The sequence below is a fragment of the Cyclopterus lumpus genome, chromosome 2 (assembly GCF_009769545.1).
Source record: "Cyclopterus lumpus isolate fCycLum1 chromosome 2, fCycLum1.pri, whole genome shotgun sequence".
Classification (NCBI taxonomy): domain Eukaryota; kingdom Metazoa; phylum Chordata; class Actinopteri; order Perciformes; family Cyclopteridae; genus Cyclopterus; species Cyclopterus lumpus.
In genome coordinates, this window is record NC_046967.1 from 9,031,213 (window position 1) to 9,052,339 (window position 21,127).

The 21,127-nt window shown below is 47.2% G+C and overlaps 2 protein-coding genes across 6 annotated transcripts in view; one reads left to right on the top strand and one right to left on the bottom strand.

Moving 5' to 3' along the window:
• The window catches only part of LOC117741133 (peripheral plasma membrane protein CASK-like), a 31,760-nt gene extending 12,084 nt beyond the window's left edge, over positions 1–19,676 (bottom strand). For 2 of the 5 annotated variants that reach the window (XM_034547947.1, XM_034547929.1), the window contains exons 1-9: positions 18,242–19,676; positions 10,781–10,893; positions 7,450–7,555; positions 6,550–6,627; positions 6,350–6,422; positions 1,883–1,985; positions 1,481–1,656; positions 556–696; positions 225–308 (exon numbers count right to left, since the gene is read on the bottom strand). In XM_034547947.1, coding sequence (XP_034403838.1) covers positions 225–308; positions 556–696; positions 1,481–1,656; positions 1,883–1,985; positions 6,350–6,422; positions 6,550–6,627; positions 7,450–7,555; positions 10,781–10,893; positions 18,242–18,306 — 939 coding nt within the window. In that variant the 5' untranslated portion in view covers positions 18,307–19,676. Of the gene's footprint in view, positions 1–224; positions 309–555; positions 697–1,480; positions 1,657–1,882; positions 1,986–3,534; positions 3,970–6,349; positions 6,423–6,549; positions 6,628–7,449; positions 7,556–10,780; positions 10,894–18,241 lie in introns of those variants that run through there. The other 3 variants (XM_034547955.1, XM_034547938.1, XM_034547963.1) reach the window with 3 other exon arrangements.
• On the top strand, positions 3,021–5,746 carry LOC117741162 (probable G-protein coupled receptor 34). The gene is made up of 3 exons (XM_034547976.1): positions 3,021–3,240; positions 3,335–3,453; positions 3,954–5,746. The coding sequence occupies exon 3, from the start codon at positions 3,998–4,000 to the stop codon at positions 5,297–5,299; it is 1,302 nt and encodes a 433-aa protein (XP_034403867.1). The 5' UTR covers positions 3,021–3,240; positions 3,335–3,453; positions 3,954–3,997; the 3' UTR covers positions 5,300–5,746.
• Positions 19,677–21,127: the final 1,451 nt, after the last annotated feature.

Here is a 21,127-nt window from a genome sequence, read left to right on the forward strand (position 1 = left end):
AGTACGGATAACACGACTGTTACACGACTGCCTCAACAGAGCCCCATGTTTTTGGGGTGTAAGTACACGCTGTTTATGTGTTTGTGTGCCTGTCAAAAACATTTGACAACAAATTAATCTGCGTCATCAGAAGCAGCTGTGGAGAAAGAGAGACACTTCCTCTCGACTCAAATTCAAATTGTGGTGAATCTTTCAACTCTAGAGTTTACTAATGCGGCGCTGACCTTCAGCTTCCTCCTGCCGTTGAACTTCCTCAGCTGCTCCACCGTTTCAGGCAGGTGGATCTTGTAGGCATACCTGTCCCTCTCCTACACACACATACACACACAGAGAGATCCACATTAATCACAATGGCGGGGACAGAAGCACACGCACATTAGAGGGGTCGCGCAACAGACGTGAAAGCGGAGCTGCGGTTTCCGAGCAGAAGGAAGTGTTCTTGAGTCAAATGTAAAAGGAAAGTCGGCAGCAGCATCTGCAGTGAGACGGCTGTAGTGAAACCATCCCTAGCAGCGGTGTGTGTGTGTGTGTGTGTGTGTGTGTGTGAGATCTTGCCTTGAGCCAGGGGTGGTTGAGGGCCTCGTAGACGGTGATCCTCTCGGCCGGGTCCAGCATCAGCATGCGCCTCACCAGGTCCTTGGCGCTCTCCGAGATGTGGGCCCACTGGCGGGGGTTCATCTGGACGAGCACACACACCCAAACACGCAGACACACACAAGAGGACACTTTGAGACGCATGTATTGCAAAAGGCAGCCCATGTAACTGGGGAGGATAAAGAGGTGTGTGTGTGTGTGTGTGTGTGTGTGTGTGTGTGTGTGTGTGTGTGCATGCTCCCCTACTACTCATTTAAAATCTGAGATGAATCCCTGTTTAGACTATCAATATCTAAAACCAAGTCGCAGTGTTGGTAGAGCTTATTTTTTTAGAATAAAATCCGTCAATTCAGCAGCAGCTGTTTAGCAGCAGCTTGGCGGAAGATACCACACGGTCGTCCATCAAGCTGCCTGCAGTGAATGCATCTGCCAGGGATTAGTGCACCAAGCAGGAAATTCACACTCGGTTGAAAACAGGGAACGTTAAACAGACCGATCAGATTGTTTATTGTAAAGAGGGAGACGCATGGAACAACTGCCACTCACTCGAACATCCAATGAGGAATATATATACACGTGATAGTAGCTCAGAACATCAATTACATAATCAGGGCTGGGTTGAAACAAGTCTTGTTGGCACGACGACAGGAAAGGAAAGACATGGTACATTTATTTTTTACTGATGCTGCGCTTTGACCAGCGGCATGCAGGAGACCAACATGATCACACAACGCCACTAAAACTGTGAAGAGATGAACACACGCTCAGTTCGGTTGTCTGTAACCGTGACGACACTCCGGACTGTGCTCGACTGCGGTTAAAGGGGGCACAGCTGCGGTTGCGCACACCAACAGACAACGGCGGCATCTCGTAAATCAGCTCCTACCTTGTATTTCCCCTTAATGATGGCCTCGAACAAGCGCTCCTTGGTGCCGTAGAAGGGGAGGCAGCCGGAGAGGAGGATGAAGAGGATGACTCCGCAGCCCCAGACATCCACCGGCTTGCCGTACGGCTCCCTCTTGACTACCTCGGGGGCCATGAAGTGGGGTGTGCCCACTCGGCCTGAGGAGAGAGGGCATGTTTTAAGGGTGACCGGCTACGAGGGGGTTTGAAGAGTTCATGGGGAAAAGGGAAACCGACAGAGTCTTTGGGATTAATGTGTTAATTGTTTAGTCCTCGAGACCATCCCTCCATCCACTGATAGAAAGCCTGGTATGTGTGTATGCAACTATATAGCAGGAAGAGTTGTCTCAGTCTTTTGAGGTAGAAAAAGGAGGTCCTACTGTACCTCCAGCTACTAAACCAGACTCTCCCAGCTGGATTGCCACTCCAAAGCCCCCCAGCTTGACTGGAGCAGAGTTCTCCTTTGAGGCCAACAGCACACAGTGAGGCTGCAGAGAGATAAAAGAGAGGTTCAAACACCGGATGGAAGAGTTCAATTATTATTATATCCATACATTTCATCCTAGTGGGACTTAAACTCCATTTACTCTTTAAACTGGAAGAGCCAATGCAATGCACACAATGTGACGTGACTTATTCTTTTTAGACAATCAAAGAAAAAAAACCCTGCAGTTTACTGCAACTGTGCAGAGCATTGCTCTGTGTGTGCAAGATGGGATCTTTCACAATGACACGTTTAAGAACCACAATTCAGTCACGATGCAGTTTCTTTCCCCAGGATGAAGTCTGTAGATAAGGTATCGCAGCAAGTGAGGCACGCGTGAATGTTTAAAGATCAAAGGGACGTGGGCTCTCTGTTGCGTCACATTCCGCCAAATGATGAATTGTCATTTTGACTCAACCGGTGATGTGAACTGGCAACTGGAGAAGAGATTTGTTTTTGTTCTGCAAATTAAAATTCATTGTATTCGTGGCGGTGCTGTAAAACTCTTTTGAGTTCATCTTTCTTTGGGCAGGATGGAATGGAAATAAATGAAGGCCACGGCCCAGACAGGCTAAAGAGTTACACATTGCATTGTTAATTCATGCCAATAAGGCAGAATTAATTGAAATGTTGGATGAGCAGCAGATAGGTAGGAGACCCCCACTGAACTATATGGTAATACACGTCTCGGTTATTCCTTTTTATAAAAGTCAGTATGTATTTTCAAGTTGGGGCATTATGCCTGCAATATTGTTTTCACACCAAACCCTTATTTGTATGGAACTAATATTGCAGGCGGAGGCCGTTAATAAAACACTTACAGGGTCTTTGTCTCCACATGTTTTTTTCTTCTTCTTATTCCCTCATTGGACTCTTATAGTTGGAGTGATAGATGAAGCTCAGGAAGTGTGTGATGGGCTCACTTCCCGTCTTCACATTTTTCACACAGGTTGTGTGTGTGTGTGTGTGTGTGTGTGTGTGTGTGTGTGTGTGCGTGTGTGAGGGAGGGCGGGGGTTGATGGGCGTGGTAGATGTGGACTGAGGCGGTGCGAGATCAGAGAGACTCAGTAAGAGGAAGGAGATCCAAACACATCGGCGAGAGAGCAAGCTGGGAGTCTTTTCAATTCATAAAGCAACGAGAGGACGAGAGCGGCGAGGACGACGGGGAGGAGCAGACCCGGTCGAGAGGATGTAAAAAAAAAGAAAAAAAGAGAAAAGAAAAGTGTGCTCAGGATTTACGACGCATTCAGAGACTGAAGGTGAACGTCGCAATCAAAAAGTGTTAAGGACAAGGGACTCTTTTTGCATAATATTGTATCACACAAGTGCGTTTTTTCTTCTCACAAATTACAGTTTGATGGAGGACAAAACTGAAAGCACTCTGCATTGCTGTGCTCCCACACCGCTCTGCACTCTCCCGAACATTTAAACCAGAGGCTGCGCTGAAGTCTCCACGGCAGGAATATTTGACGGTGAGTGTTCGCCTTATTTCAAAGACCTGTGTGTGTGTGTGTGTGTATGTGTGTGTGTGTATCGGCCCTCACTGTCCTCACCGTTGTTTTAATACCCTGGAACTTATGGGTGAAATAGGCATGAAACCGTCAGTAGAGTTACGAGTCCCGGCTTCCAGCCGTGAACAATTTAATAACCTACAGGGAACAGAACTGTTGTTCAGAAGGACATTATCAGCTTTTCAAGAACATTCAATAACCGGCTTCTGGGGCTCCTCTTTTATGTCGGCATCTTTAACAAGGCCCGACATCAATAGCTATAATTTCCATTTCACACAGAGTATTACATGGCGTGACCTTTAAAACTACAACCCACGTATTACTCACTCGTCTGTGCATTACTCATGAAATACTTAAATGCAAGTTTCACAGCGAGAGCTTTTCTTGTCTTTAATGTCAGCTGTTAAAATAAATCAGCTTGTTCAGTGAACCAACGACTGCTTCTTCTTCTTCCTCCTCAGAGGCGAATGATCGACAACCCTGAAGTAGACACTTCTCCGCCACAATGACCACATTCTCCTTTTCCTTCCCCTTCACTCTCGCAGCCTCTGCCCCGACTAACTCCTCTCTTCCTACCTCTACTTCCTCCCTCCCACTTCCCATGTCACCGTTATTCTCTGCCACCTCTCTTCTCCCCTCTTCCTCCCCGTTCTCCGTCTCCCCCGCCTCCCCGAACCAGACCGGGTGTTCGTTTGACGACGCCGCCCTCCGCCTGCCGCTGGCCGTCCTCTACTCCCTGTTCTTCGTCTTCGGCCTCGTGGGTAACCTCTTCGCCCTGTGGGTCTTCTTGTTCCTACACTCAAGCCGCAATTCTGTGCGGGTGTTCCTCATCAACTGTGCCGTGGCGGACCTGGTCCTCCTGGCGTGTCTGCCCTTCAGGGTCTTCTACCACGTCCACGGGAACCAGTGGGTCCTGGGATCGGTGGTCTGCAGCATGGTGGGGAACCTGTTCTACATGAACATGTACATCAGCATCACTTTACTGGGCCTCATCAGCCTGGACAGATACGTGAGGCTGAAGGGGAAAGGCAGAGCGCGGAGAGGCGCCAGGATGACGCTGTGGGGCTGCAGCCGGCCGTGGAGCTGGGTGGCGTGCGGGGCCCTGTGGGGTCTGTCGCTGGCGGCGCTGGTGCCCATGATCGCCACGTCGGAGGACAGAGAGAACAGCGGCAAATGTTTCCAGTACAAGCCGCGCAGCAGCAAAGCCAAAGGGAAGGCCTACTTCAACGCGGTGCTGGTGCTGCTGTTCTGGCTCGTCTTCGTCATGCTGGTGGTGTCCTACGCGAAGATCGCGTCTCGGCTGCTGAGGGCGTCCCGGGACAAGCCGGACCTTCCCAACGCGCACCGGTACGTGCGAACCGCCAAGAAGTCCTTCTTCGTCCTCTTCCTGTTCACCGTGTGCTTCGGGCCCTACCACGCCTTCCGCCCCGTCTACATCCTCTCCCAGCTCAGCGAAGCGGGATCCTGCGACTACATGCAACTGGTGGACCGCACCAACGAGGTGATGCTGTTGTTCTCCGCCTTCAACAGCTGCTTGGATCCCGTCATGTACTTCCTGTTATCCGGCTCGGTGCGCAAAACCGCCCTCCGGGCACTCGGGCACCGACTCGGCAACCGGCTCGTCTTCCTGAACGACGCAACGTCAAACAGCTCGACGGCGGAGGTCAGACGACCATCTGCGGCGACGACTTTGCCCAACTCTGGAGTCAACACCCCCTTAGCCACCCCGCGAACGAGCATCTCCGTCTTCAACTCCACCCTCTACTGCACAGGGCTGACCGCGCTCCCACCTACTGGTCAACAGTGATGCCCGGATGACACTGGCGGGATAAACATGTGACAAAAGCCGGACGGGTTGGCTAATTCTGTCAAACTGAGCAAAGCATTGCTACACGTACCTCTTATTACCGAGATATTCTTACTGTGTCGGCTTCTGAACACCTGTGCTGTGTGGGAATCGTTGTTTAACGCCCGAGTGACAGATTGAAGACACGGTTGCGTGCAAGGAGATGCACTTCAGTGACCGCAGCTTTTTCTAAGAATGCATGGTGTGTGTGTGTGTGCATCAGAGAGAAAGTAAAAATGTGTTGTGGTATTAATGGATTGAGTGTGAAATAATAATCTTGTCTTTACAGAAGAAACAAGATGCATAGACTTATAAATATCTTCCCTTCCTCACACACACACACACACACGAGAGTGTGTGCTTACACGTCATGTATGTTGAATAAAACGAGTGCTTTGATCTGTCAAATGTATTCATTTATTTCACTGAAAACTAAACTGCACTCTTTCTAAATTAAAACCATCTGGCCCTCCCAAAGTTAAAACAAGCCCGGCGGTAATGTGCTGTTTCACCCAGGTTTGACCCACCAGCACACATACACACACACACACACTGAAACAAGGCTGCGCTGATCCCTTTGGGGACTCTGTCACCAAGTGGTAACGATTCGGGACCGCTCCATCTGGTCGGGTGGTGTGTGTGTGTGTGTGGAGGCTAATCCCGCTGGACTCACCATGATGATGCTAATCTGACTATAAGAACCCTTAAAAAAAAAAAAGGACCGACCTGGCATGCGACACAACCCAGTGTGACTTCTCAAGAATCAGAGGGGCTTCCAGGTGTGTGTGCAGCCACACAGGAACTAGCGAGTCAACGTACAGAGTGGATGTCGTGCGCGAGGCTGTGTTCTTTGGTAACCGGAGAGCGTGGGGAGAGTGTTGTGGTGTGGCGTGTGTTCATCACCACTCGTTACATCAACAACAAAACGGTGTCAGTTAACCGAGATTTACGAGACATGGTCGGTGGGGTTCAGAAGCTTCAGGAGTCGCGTGCGCACGAGAGAGACCTCACCTTTACGTCGCGATGGATCACGTTGTTGTCGTGGCAGTACCGGAGAGCCTCCAGGATCTGCCTCATGTAGTGACTTGATGCGCAGGAAGCAGAAACAGACGAGGGGGGGGGGGGGGGGGCATTCACAAATTGTGGTTCATTTCAGGCTCAATTAATATTTAATATGTTCCTGCCCACAGTTCCCAGACGGTGCGTCCTACCTGGCCACCGCTTCGCTGTACACAAACCCGGCATCGGCTCTCTTCACAATTTCGAAGCACAGGTCTGCTCCATCCATACTGAGAAGAGAGAGAGGGAGAAATTAGAGGATTCTACCGATTATAAATATGAGTTTACTCAAGAATAGTGTTAGAAAAAAAAGGTGCATAAATCTACATCCGTCAGGGAGCCATTTTATGACCCGCTGTCACTGGCTTTAACATATAGGCACTATATCTTCATTATCGCGCTGTTCAGCCAGCAACAATCCCCAAGGCCGCTTTCAGGGTGATATGAGATACAGATTCGAGACATAAAACGCATGGGAGGAAACCATTAACCAGGCAAGTTGATTAAGAAAATTATATCTACAACACATGCCTTTAAGGAGAAGCGGAGAGCTGATTCTCTAATGTCTCCCGTGGATTTAAATACGTTAAGATTCTGTAGGATTGTGTTGCTAGCTGCCATAAAACAGGTTTTTATCGTTTCAGCACTTATAATTTATAATAAAACTAATAAGGTTTCAATCTCAGACTGAAAAAATAAAATAAAAATACCACTACAGTTACAAGCAGTATAGAGCCGGGAGTTGGGGTATTATAAATGAATAATTCATATAATATAATAATATTCAATTAATACTTGAATTTCTAACCAGGCAAAGATCTTCACACACACCACAGAAATGAGGGGGCTGGTAGCGTTGGTGATAAGGTGTGAAATTACAAGGCTCAACCATCTGCAAACTGCGGTTTAAATGTAGTCTGTGGCTGTTAGATCGGTCGACTTAATCAAAAGCATTCAGCAGCTGAGCAGAAACGGTGTCATGCAGGCAGAGCTGATCGGCAGCTGTGGTGGCGGAGAGAAAAAAAAATGTGTTTCCTGGTCGAGAGACTTACAACTCAAAGACCATGTAGAGCATGCCATCGGAGCTGTAGGTCTCCAGCAGCTCCACGATGTGGGGGTGCTTCAGCATGTGGCAGATACTGGCCTCCCGCTTCAGATCTGGCAGGGAGAAATCAAGGATGATGAGACATTGTTCGCGTCCAACAATTATCTGTTTGAACAGCCTCAAAAGTAGGAGGCGACATTTAATGACGTCAGTAAAAAAAAAAAAAAAACGTTCAATCCGAAGCCGACAGGCTGAAGAATCACACAAACAAACTTACTGTAAATCGCGATTTCTCTGAATCATCTTTTGAATTTGCCAAAGGTCAAATTTCACATTGAACTTCCTCTACCGATGTGTTCCTCGTAGCATCGGCAGCTGCCAGTGTTGACGTCTGAAACTCCTTGTAGGAAGATTTGACATTTTCTATTTTGCGCTACTAAATGTCGAGACGCTTTAGTGCCACCCCCTCAAATAAATATTAAGAGATATTAGATGAAGCTCAGACAGCGTTCATGGAGGTGATGCTGTGGCACTAAAAACACTCATAACTATACAGTACACGCTGAATGAGCTTCGGGGGCTTTAGCACCTGCTTTGTTCAGAGTGGTTGAATCAAAATGGACTCTGCATTTGAAATGAGTGCCTTTGTTGAAAGGTGGAAAGGGCTACGAGGAGAACGCAACGAGCCAATTTAAACTAATCATTTGGAGAACACGAGTCCTTAGGGTGAGAACGTTGTTCATTTGAGGAAAAGAAAGACGGCCCCTCTGCCGCTCATTTGCGGTCGGTTGGTGCTTCGCTAAACCCTTTCCCCGTCCCTAGAGGACGAGTTAAGGAGAGGAAAAGCAGAGAGGACATGCCCCCCGCCCCCCTCCCCCTCCTCCTCCTCCTCCTCCTCCTCTCACACCTCGACAGACCTGCCACGACTCAACTCCGCCACCAGAGGGAGGTACATTTCATTTCCACACAGGGAGGAGATCCCATTCTGTGGCGATGGCAGGCGAAGAGGTGAGCGTTCACATGCCGAGGCCGAAAGACGAGCGAGCTGACAAGCTGGTGTCGAGCAGACAGGCGAGTGACGCCAGACGTGGGTTCGCACATCTGGCTCGCGCTCATTAACACCATCCCCCCCCCTCAACATCATCATCTCAGATCGCACTGCAAATACAATTACGGTGGTAGCATTCCTCGAGGGGGGGGGGGGGGGAGAAACACTGCTAAGAGGGGTGGACCAGTCGTCTTTCCCTCTTCTCTTTATGAAAATAGAAACGACCAACAACTGGAGAGACGAGCGGGTGAAACATTTAACGGCAAAAAAAGAGGAAGGTTGACAGACACAATGTGATGTTGTTGAGTTCCTCACTCCATAAAAAACTAATTTACACACTCTACTTCCCCCATCTGCAAGTTTAGTGTGTGTGTGTGTGTGCGCGCCCATTGTGTCGTGACAGACCAGTATCATTATGCAACGCGGGGACGCTGTGTCCCCAACTACAGAGCCCCCATTCTACTGTTCCTTTCCTTTCCTTTCATTATCTCTCTCTCTCTCTCTCTCTCTCCTCTTTTACGCTCGTCTTCGGGCCCGTCTCATTGGAGTGTCCATCCTTGAGCGCAACAATGCGGCCCAGTGTCCGCCACGGCAACGAGGAAAGCACTCCAACAGAGCGAGGGAGCCAGAGGGGCCTGGAAGCGTCCGAATGAAAGCAACGCCAGCCACTGGGCCTTTTCCAAATTATTTCACTTGCATCTTGATGTGATTAAAATGCTTTTTTAAAAATTTTTAAATGGCTTATGCCGATCTCATGGATAAGACCAAAAAAAATGTTTTGGTTGTCTGGAGATACCGATGAATTTCATTTCCAATCATACCAAGAGTACACATCAAACTAATAATACTGCAAATTGCACTAATGGAGCTCTAATGTAGATTGAGAGAGCCGACTAGTTCACTCTTTATAATCATCTTTATTAAATGCCACAAATCTCTCCCTCGTTTCTTTGTTCAACACCCAAACTCTTAATTACTGCATTTATCATTTTGCTCATCCACCTCCATCACATGCTCTCACACACAGACGCAGTAATATTCACACATAAATGTGAATGTTTGTTAGCTTCTAGCAGTTACGCCTCTTTTTCCTTATCACTCACATTTATGCTGACGCAGATTCTTTCTAACAGTCCCAGGAAACCACTCTCCAGGTCTGGCTGCACTCCAGCTCCCTACCTCGCCACATCGAGTGTCCACTTGCTTATTTCTTATTCTGTGCCTTTTTTTGTCAGAAATGAGGGTGTCAAAAGGGTAGTTTCCTCTAACCTCAGCTGACGAGAGTTAAACAACGTCAGATATTGCATTTACTAGTCCATAAATGTGCCTTATTTAAGTTGCGTATGCCACATAGCCTCATCTTAACGGGCGGCACCTCATTATATCTTTTTTTTTTAAATGATTTTTGATACCGACTGTTGACATGTTTTTTATACTTTAATTAATTAATTGCTCTCTTGAGAAAGTCAGAAAAAAAAAAGAGCCCAAACATTCCTTTCAGCGATATAAAGCAGCATATAAATCATGCATTGTTCTTATTCCATGTATCGATGTCAATGTCAGGAGTGCCTCCATAACAATGAGAAGCAATAACTAGTTTCTATTTTAGGACTTCTACATCCTGCTGGACAGGTAAACCATATTCGGTTGATGAGTTGTATTTTCAAGTGAATACATTTCATCTCAGTATGAGGAGGACATATGAATGTCCAAAAAATATTCGAGGGAAACGCGAGCGTAGACCTCCACATCTACGGTTTGCTGTTATTGGCTACAAGACTAATCTCTGACTGGGGCATCACAGATGGCACATAGTGAACGCCAGCATGAGCCCCAACACACACACACACACACACACACACACACACACACACACACACACACACACACCTAAGATATTTGTCTCTATCCATCTCTCACACACACATACACACCTCAGCATGACGGAGAACAAAACCACATGGTGAGACGTGGCGTGCTTCAATATCTCACACACACACACTCACACACACGCGGGCCAACAAATGCAGTTACAGCGTATTATTCATCTGGGTGCAGTGTGTGTGTGTGTGTTTGATTATGCCATTATACACTCTGCGTGCCATCTGATTCAAACAGTAACGATGGCAAAGTTCTGTCCCACTTGTCGGGTCAGTCTCTGTGATGGGCAACCATCGTCTCCTGTCCCGACTCGGGGTCCAAACTCCCATCCATCCGGTGCTCCTCCAAGTGCACGGCGACAAAATCGCCCTCAGATTTAAATTGCAGTCCGGTCTGCTGCGTTTCTCACCTTCCGTGCTGAGGCCGGGGCTGGAGGTGAAGCTGGCCACGTCCACGATCTTTACAGCGAACTGCTGGCCCGTGTCCCTGTTGATGCAGCGCCTCACCACGCTGAAGGGACCCCTGCAACACAGATGTGCCGGGTTAGCGACGGACACAAACAAAAACACAACAAACCTCTGTGCATTGGATTCAAACCGCATTAATAAGTTCAGTTAGCACTTAGCACAAACGCATACATACACACACGCCGAGTGCAACGGGCTGACGCGGTGCCATTTCTGAAAATACACTCTGGATTCACAGTGGGTGGTTAGCTAGGCATCGTAGTCGTGCCAGTGGGAATTATAGAGCAGTGGTGTGCAGCGCAGCTGTAAAAGCTAAATAAAAAAAGCTGTATTATTATTATAGAGACCTGAGCAAGGGAGACCTACCCAACTGGGTTTATTTCTGGACGAATGGGGTGGCAGATATTGTGAAGTTGCGTTTCTTGTTCTAAAAAGCAAATGGGGCCGACATGTGGAAGCCAGAACGCATGTTTTCCCGTCCAGATTTTGAATTAAAAGAGATCGCCCCGCTCATGTTTGGTGGGGCAGATGAGATTTCGTAGTAGGATTTTTTTTTTGGTGTGTGTGTGTGTGTGTGTGTGTTTTCATAGCTCTGTAGCACAGGGACACTTACATGGACATATTTCATTCAATGAGACAATTCACAGAAAAGAAAACCTTTTTTCCCCATATTGTAACCCCATAACATAATGTGCGGTGTAGTCACAGAAATGTTAATGTTTGAACTCGTTACGTGGTCCTTTCTGAAAACACAACGCATCGTGACGCATTACCTCTTTATTGATGTTTCAGTTGGATACCTGCTCTTAACTACTTTGCTTGCCCTTTAAAATGCTGCTAGGATGAAGACTATGGCAAAGTGCCAGAAATGCCATTTCAATTTCTGTGGATAGGAGCTTGCGAAAGAAAAAAAAACTACTGATATCCGTTAAGTACGGTCAACACCAATAGTATCAGTTGAAAATGTTGCTAATTATTAGCTATTGTATGCTCTTATCGGGCATTTCATTTAGAATTATTTTTGGGTGGGCCACTCAAAACAGATTTACAACACCCAAACATTTGCACAACCCTGGACCTTCATTTTGCATAATGCCCAAGCACCAGTAACAGGCAGTGAAAGCAGAGACATTTGCACATCGTGTGTCTCCCAGCCCAGAGTCACACACTAACACACTAACACACACACACACCCCTGCCGTGTTACAGCTGTCTCTACATCTCAGGAGGCGGAACCTAATGCCGCTGGAGACGCACACAAACAGATGAAACGCACACACAAAAGAAAACAAACACACAAGTTGGTTTCACATTAGCAAATGAACATGTGCGACAACGTCCGTGTCAAACAAAACAGTAAAAGCTATCGGGTTTCAGTGTTGGGAGCGTGGGGGCTGCAGCTGATTTGCTCTCACGTTTGTCTTTCACATCTGCTGTAATGATTAACCCATACAAACAAACGCAGGCAGCATGTGCACAGCCTGGGCCAAGACAGCCATAAAACACAACGCTCTACCCTTCAGAGTTCACAGGAATCCTGCAAATTATCCGACCACCCCAATGACCTCCCCCCTCTGGGGTAGATGTGCCGTAGCAGCTGCGTTTCACATAATAAAAAATAAAAAAAGGAGGGCATTAGATGTGTGGGATGCTTCTTAGGTGCATGTTGGAGCTCCTGACGCCCCCATTCCAACCCTACGATAGTCTAGGATCCGTGCTGGGTCAAGACAAACAAAAACGATGACCGTCATAAGAAAGTTGGTATTCATTTTTAGTTACATAATGTGTATATACTAAGCTGGAGAATCTCTAATGTGTGTCAATAAAACTCATTGCAATGAGGTGGAGTTGGGTGAACCTGCCAGATTTTATGCATCAACCCCATTCGTAATCTTGGCTGTCAATTCAAGGGAGCTGCGTGGAGAATCAATTCCCCCGAACGGAGACGTTTTCTACAACAGCTGGAGGGAGGAGGGGGGGGGGGGGGGGGGGGGGGGGGGGGGGCATTTCATTTAATAAATGAAGATGTAATTAATCTCATCTGGAATTTAACAAAATATTTAAATGACCAGCCATGTACAGTAGCCATTATTTTTTTTTTAAAAGAAGGCATTTTAAGAAAGCAAGTCAGTGTGAAAGAAAGCGAGCGTGAGGAAGCAGAGAGGCCGCATGCCATACTGACATCACCGCAGCTGTGCCGAGTGGGCTCATACAAAACGCCTACACATGGCTCGCATCCGACAGCGGCAGTCATCAAACATTAGCCCAAAGTGGCAATCTTTACAGAGTGCTCCGAGGCTCATTTCAAGTCTCTGCCTCTATGTAAATCAAAGACTGGATATTGGGTGCATTTGTTTGTTTTTTTTAAAACATCCAACGCTGGCCATGAGCCACATTTCCTCTCAGGTCTTTTTTGTGTGTTTTCTCCCTCTCCTAAACAGGGGACAGCACACATCTGTAGCTGCAGACTCAACATCACCAGTCCTGCACTCCTGAGAGAAACCATCTTTGCTTAAAGCAGCACTTTGCTGTTCGGCGGAGGCCAGCAGCTCGCAGAATTCACTTGGTTAGTCGGACCTAAAGAAATATATGTTTTGTCCAGCTGTGAGAAAGGGAAACATAATTATGGTTTCTCAGGTCGGTCATTGGTGCCGTTCCCCGTTCTCATCCCAAGCCAAGAAAAGTGCATCTTATCTGGTCCGCCACGTTGCCCATTTTATACATTTTACTGAAACCAACATGCAATATAGGATTCACACAGTTAAATTAACAGCAATAGGTACAGAAATAGGATTCCACCTAGATTGTTTTTACCGCGTAAAAGAAAATGTAATAAAATGTGCGCATGATCTCATAGCACTTCCAAAACAGAAGTTAGTGGTGACGCCCATGGATACACAGAGCTGACAAATAGTCCGTTACTAAATTCGTACGGAGGCACGTGCTTTAAAAACAACATCAAAAGGGATTCTTAGATAAGTGCAGTTTGCCCTCCTGCCCAAAATGAGCCAGAGTGCCAAGTTCTTAATTTCACAAGTTAAACACAGTTCAGTGGCGTTCAACGGTAGCACTGAATGTCTGAGCAGCAACAATAATCCACAGTGCTTACTTATGCAAATTAGAGACCCCTTTGAATATTAGTGGTGGGAATTAGTATTCCGGTTGCAAATTGAAATTTAGAGCAGAGATGCCCTCAGGAGGTTCTGAAGCTTTGGCAGAAAAAACCCTTTCCTCTACATAAATAAACCAGAAAAGGATCCAGGTTTTGTTTGAACCACCATTTAGACTCTCTGGCCTTGTATTCCGAGAAAGATTAAACTTTACACCGTCCATTCACAACTATTGATCTGCCGTGTATGGGCAGCTCACGGGAGCTTAACACTGCACATGGAAAGAAAAGTACAAGAGAGAGAGTTTTAGCGCAACAGTTAATACTACACTGCATCGGCTAGGCAGTCCACACAGCCCTACACCTGGCACGGAAATCACACTAACATATCAAAATAACCATATTTTCAAAGTCAAAAGGCAACCTGAAAATATACATTTAATTCAATGATATCTCCCTCAGTAAAACAGATGGGATGACACATTCTTGTATTGATCCCAGCAGGAATTCGGTGTCGGGACAGCTGGGTAGATGCTTGCCGAGCCGAGGGCTTGAACCCACCGAGCTTCCCCGGCATATTTACATATACGAGAAAACCCAAAACTAGCTTGAAGCGACAAAAACATCCGATAAGTGACACCTACGGTGTTATTTTACGTAAAAGGTAAGAGATAAACTGCAAGGTTGCATCCGTGTTTGGGGGGGGGGGGGGACTTTCATTACGCCACCAAAAGCTATCAATCGGCGAAAGAGGATTTCAGATGTAAAAGTGTCGTCCAAGCAATTTCATTATCCAAATCAGACGAAGCCAGAAGGCTGAGAACTTCATTGGTTTAGACTGAGTCTCACGTCCCGATATCCTAGGCTGTAATGAGCACTCCAGGGCTGAAATAAAGGAGGCACTGCGACTCCAATAGTGCTTCTCAACAACCCAAGACCTATTCAGACGGAATCATTCTAGATAGAAATGGATTAAATTGCTTCAGCGCTTTGCAAACGCTTCAACTAGAGCTGAAATCCAACACAAGCCTGTGGTTAGCGCATTATGTTCCCATCACATCGTTATCACACATTTACTCTGTAAACTACAAAACAGTGAACATACGGGCGGGGCCTGCACCCGTCCTATAGTGCGTGTCATCTTTCACCAGAGTTAATCCAATTAGAAGATGAATTGACACCTGACCCGTTTGATCTCCCTCTGATGAAATGAGTCTAGTTTGACCACAAGGGAGCCGAATGAACATTTACATGCATGAGCTGTAAAATCAGTCGGGGGGCCCCGTGTGTCTTTATAGCCATGCTACACAGACATATGCAGCTCCTGCTGTTGCCATGCAACTGAGCCCTGATGAGTCAGGGGTCCGACTTGGTAGAAGTTTAAAAAAAATGCTTTTACTTTTTGTTCTTCTCTATCTGTTGAAAATAATGAGAAGAGGAAGGCGGCACTGGGGAGGAGAGGATCCCACTGGACTCTAGTTTAGAGTTCTAGACTATCACTGAATCAAGACGACGCCATCAGGGGAATACGATCAAAACAGAAAATGTCAACACTGCTTGACGCATAAAAAAAAATTAAAAAAAGTTCCTCCAACAGAAATTACTAACCGTCTTTCGGTAGAAGCCACCCTAAAACATGTCTCCCTCTGAAATCATGAAATCAGAGTTCAGAAGGAGATGATTACGGAGCAGCGATGGCGTCCTCAATGCTCTCAATCCCACCCACCCAGCTGCTCCTCTCCGACACAAGCCGATCAGGGACAATTAGACAATAGGAGGGACGGGTGGGATAATAGGGTTTATTTACAAGTTTGAAAGGAGCTTAGGTCAAAGGTTAAAGAGAACAGCACTTAGAACACCCAATAATGTGAGACAAATTACTTTGACAACACTTACATTATAGGCCAGGAATTGAAGGACTAAATAGTTGTTACAAACAAAGGGGATTACTGTATTTTACACACTGTCAGTCTAAATTAGTGTTTTTTAAACGAGCGTGGCCTGTGATCAATGCCAGATTATTATTATTATTTATTTTTTTTAAATCACCTTCAAAACATGTTTTACTAAAGGTGGATGAACATTAGGAAAAAAAGAATTATGAAGGCCTGGAGGACGTCTTCATTGACATGATATTCTCAATGCATTTGATCCAGTGACGGGCCAGAACATCATCCTGCTGTCAATGCATATTATTATTATTGCCATCCCCTTGTATGCCTAAATGGCCCGGCTGCGGTTACAAAATGTACTTTGGCTAAAATGCAGACGCAGGAATATTCTCCAGCCAGAAAAGGTAACAGAGTCAGCTTTTTAATGGAGGTTTCCTGTGGCTACAAAGCATTTCCATTTCAAATGTTAATTAATTAACATCCCTCAGGTCTCAGCTGTCTGCCGTGTTGTCGACTACCAACAGCAGTGCTACCATTACAACATGTGGTTAAAAACAAAGTGGGAGGCGGCAGAGTGCTGCAGTCAATGCCTGCTGGCATTATTTATATCCTTAGCCTCCGGGCCATCCCATTCCCAACTCTACTAGTCTCCATTGATCTGCCTCAGCCTCCCTTCACCTCCCCTCCCACCTCCGGGCTGAGGAAAAATGATTCCCCACAGCCCTTTTTTCCTGCAACACATCCCAAGACACCAGGACTCAACACACATGATCCATTAACTGAAGTTTGACAAAAAGAACTGGCAGGATAAGAGGGATGTTCTGGTCTTTTGTGACATATTTGTGGCATGTGTCGTCTTTGCTGAAGCTGTTCAGCTCATGTGCAACTCTTCTACTGACCCGTCTGGACTGTGGGACCATACACAACGGCTCAAACGCTCAATAAGTATTGGCAAACACTGCATTTCACAGTGTTTGTTTACATCTGCAGGGAACACCAAACTTACGAGGTTACTACACGTCGACTCTAAAACACAGCCTGGTCGTATCCACCTCTACGTGCAGGATAAACAGGCATTGTCAATGATATAGAAGCTGGCATCGATAGAACACCATTGGAGAACTCTGCTCATCAGACAGCTGAGGTGGATAAAGCAAACCATCAAAAGAATATAAATATTGTATGATGCACGGCTCGGGTCGAGCCAAGTAAATATGTTTCCATCCATCATTTTCTGCGGCCTGTAGATTCAGCTTTCCTGTAGTTACCGCCTCAGTTGATTTGTATTGACAAAATTAAAACCATGCAAACGTGAAGACGGTTTGCACCATTTCCCCACTGACTCTCCCGAGTGGCTCCACGTGCCGGGTAATGAGGTACCGGCAGTCCACGGTAGTGGTCCTGGAACAACCAGCCATTAGTAACCAAGGCAGCAGGAAGTCCCAGGATATAGAACAGGGCCTGAGGACCTGGAGAGAGTGTGCCTCTTTCCCCTAGAAATAACTTAATGGACCCTCAGCGGGGGTGGGGGAGTGGGGGACTTACTGGTATCCCAGGACTGTGATGGGGCTGTCAGCCTTCCCGTCTCCCTTCCAGCAGGAGTTGAGCCATCCCTGACCACACGTAATGTAGCGTGCACCGTGTCCAATTCTTTTATATTTACGACACCTTGAACCTTTGCCTCTCGTGGTTTAAACGTGCTTTGGTTCGTCTCACGGTTTCTATGAAAACATCACTAGTGTATCGAAAAAAAAAGTTAGGCCTCCTCTGACACATTTTAAGAGTGTGCATATGCAGGTTTGTCTGCCGCTACACAGGGGGATGGGGAGGGGGGGGGGGGGGGGGAAATCCTTTTAGATGTGCAGCCAGATGATGATGATTCTTCCACATGTCTCAAACCCTGTCCTGCTGGCATGTCAGCCAGAAAAAGGAGGGTAACTTTCACCAAATGTAAATAAACGACATCAACGTAGACACACAGCGAGGACTTGGAGAGTTTTCCCAACTGTACACGGTAGAAGAACACCACGGCCTGTGTGTGCCACTCTACCTGCAGGCAAAGAAGTTAATGCATGGTGCACATTCCTACAAAACAGTCACTTTCATGCATGGGGGTTATGGATGGCAGGCACAAATCTGCAATTCCCAATATAAATGAGGTAATTGTGTGCTTGCTTATTGAACCAAAAGTACCCTCCCAAAAAAAAGGCACTGCACTTTGGAGGAGCCACCTCGCCTCACCCAGCCAGTGAACGTTCCCCTTGAGAAGAGAACCAAAATAAAGCTGTAGGCCAGCCCCCCCCCCCCCCCCCCTCCCCTCCCTCCAGCAGTGTACACAACAGAGAACATTAGGTATAACTGGAGACAGGCAAACAATGGCAGTGATGAGTGTCGGTACTTACTTGCCAATCACCTCGCACAGCTCGTAGACATCCTCGAACAGCACGTCGTCGTCCGCCATGGTCATTCAGGTAAACGAGGATGCTCTCCTCGAGATGTATCCCACCCACACGGAATTTTTGGATGTCCCCCCCCCCCCCCCCACCCCCCTATAGTCCCGACTCGTGCTTATTTAAACCACCACTACCAAAAATGTCAGTGACGAGAAAAAAGAAAAAAAATCCAGTGGAGGCTAAAGAGTCCAAGTTAGCCGGCTTAGCCACATTAGCTGGCGTCCGAGGCTGTCGCTCCGCGGCCCCACCTTCTCTCGAGCTCCCCTCCCGGTTTAGCCAGCGAGCTAGCTAAATAGGGACCCCGGGGTGTGGAGATTTCCTCGCTCGTTCGCAGCAAAGCACCCCTCGTCGCATGCCGCGGGCTTGTATCTCACCGTCGGGCACCGCCGGACACAGGGCTCTCTTCCCCCCAACACCCCCCACACAGTAGCATCCGCAGGAGGCTCGCTCTTCCGCGCGCCGACCGAGGTGCTCCCTTCGCCGCAAGCTAACGGGAGAGCGCTCGATAACCGGTTGGCTCGCTGGGGGTCAACGCGAGCTATCGCCGTCGATGGTCGGCTCGCGCCCGTTATTGCGCTCGTGCGCACCCTCGTATCGCAGATGGTTTATCCCCACCACCGACGACGTAACGGGTCCCGGCTGCAATTTACGCTTCAGCTTCCCGAGCCCAAGCGGTAGACCCTCCCGTGCATGTCGACGACTACTCTGCTTGCACGCGCGCGCACACACACCCCCACACACCCAGCGAGAAACACACACACACCGCCGGCGCTTGTGAATATTAAGATGATATCGTATTCCAACGCGACCGACCCCGTCGTCCGCCGTCGCTCCGGGTTCCCTTTACGCTGGCTCGGATGCTGGCTGGCTGGCTTTGACTGTCTGCTGCTCCTCCCGACTTCCAGAAGCACCAGGCTCCTCCCTCTGTCGTCCGTGAAACTGGTCCGGCCAGAGCCGAAATGGTCCGGGGGTGCGGGGCCCAGACCAGACTCGCGCTAAAGCGTCGCTCGAGCCAAGATGGCGTACGGTGGGGGTTCCGATTTAGGCGCAGTTTCCTAATCCCCATCCAACGGTTGCATCCAGTGTATCGCGCGCAAGCGTCGAGCGTCCAGGCCCCATCACCTTACGTCAGCCTTTCCCCGTCTGATGCAGTTGGTCCCCGTGTTGTCTCCTGGCTGTACAGCGTGTTTCCCACACATTGACTGTCAGCTGCACGATAAAAAACGGATGCATTTCTCCACATGGGGGTGGAAGAAAGATGTCATATTCCCAAGAGGCTCTGTCTGCCCAGTCTATTATTTCCTAAGTTGACAACAGCAATGAGATAGTGATTCAGGTATCATGATCTTCAAACTCGACCCACTGGAAATGATGTGATGTTCAGCCAATCTTAAGCCTCTACTCTTGTGAAATGTGAATTTGCAAAAGGTCCCCCGGAGAAGCCCGTAAAAGGCGATTAGTGCAATCGCGTGAGGATTAAGTCGATTTACTGAGTTTCACCGTAATCGTTCTGCAGGTGCGGGCGCAGGTGCAGGGACGCAGGTGGAATTACCTCAGGTGTGGGCGAACCGGCCCTGAGATGCGTCGGTGATGCCCCCTAGAGGTGATGAAAGGAATCGCACACCTCCCACTGCTCCATTTTGGACATCCTCTCATAAAGTGCAGTGCGTTTTTCAGCATGACTTGAGAGAGAAAAAAAGAGAAAGAAATCAATGTGCGGACTACCACTTTTTAATACAGCAATAGTTTTACCCTCTCTGTCGTGAATGTTATGTTACGAGGTATTATGTTGAATTATCTGCATGCAAAGCTCCACATAATTCAGATGTTCACCTTATTACAATTATTATGAAATATGATTCCGTTTTCATGTAAGACAACAATTTCCACGAGCAACAAACATATTCTGTATGTGTTTTTTTCTAAAAAAAAAGAAAAGAAAAAAGGCTTCATAAGGAGTGGTTGAAGTTTTAATGTTATGATTAAATAAAACATTTAGAATAATTTGATTTAGCTGTAGATGAAGATTAAAGCAAACTGACGATTTAATAAACTAAAATCGATCACTGAGGAAAAGTCAGCCAAGCCTTTCCCACCAGAGACAACAACAAACAAACAAGCATCTGAGCTGAGCTGGGATCCACGTAAACCAGCACCCCACAACAGAGGGTCTCTGAAGCAGAAAGGTGATATCATCCATGCAGACCGGAATAAACAAAGATGTATGGTGCCACTAGAGGGCGCTGTGATCTCGCTCACACAACATCTGCGAACCTCATCCTCATTGGTCGAAGCTACCGACAACCCGATTGGCTGTCGATGTGGTCATCTTACTGTATCATGGCAGCGTGTGTGCTATTGAGCAGCCCTTCATTCAATACACAAATGCTTGGAAACATTAAAAACACATAAATACAAACACACAAACACAGGCTCTGGCGAAATTTAGAGTAAGGGTACATGTAAGATTATAAATAAATAAACGTGGAGGAAAGTGAATGCTAAAAGTGGGAGCAAGAAAAGACGAATGGGGAAGCAACATACATGGGGAGGAGGAGAAAAGGGCACAGTTTCCATGGTAACAGGGAGGGGAATGGTTTTGGTGTTTGCATGTGAAACTTACAGCCATGCAGTGAAACGTGTGCGCACACACACCAATACAAATACACACTGCACTTATAGGAAGATGTTGCATTGACTTACATTCATTCCAAGGAGACCTTTTTGATTTTCCTGCTGTATAATAACATAATGTTTACTGTACAATGAATTCACTCTTTCTCTGTTCTCTGATGTTATTTGAGGGAGGTGACAACTGCCAAAATCACAAGAAGA

Excerpts from the sequence above, each read along its gene's own strand:
- LOC117741162 (XM_034547976.1), top strand. The coding sequence starts at position 3,998 with ATGACCACATTCTCCTTTTCCTTCCCCTTCACTCTCGCAGCCTCTGCC.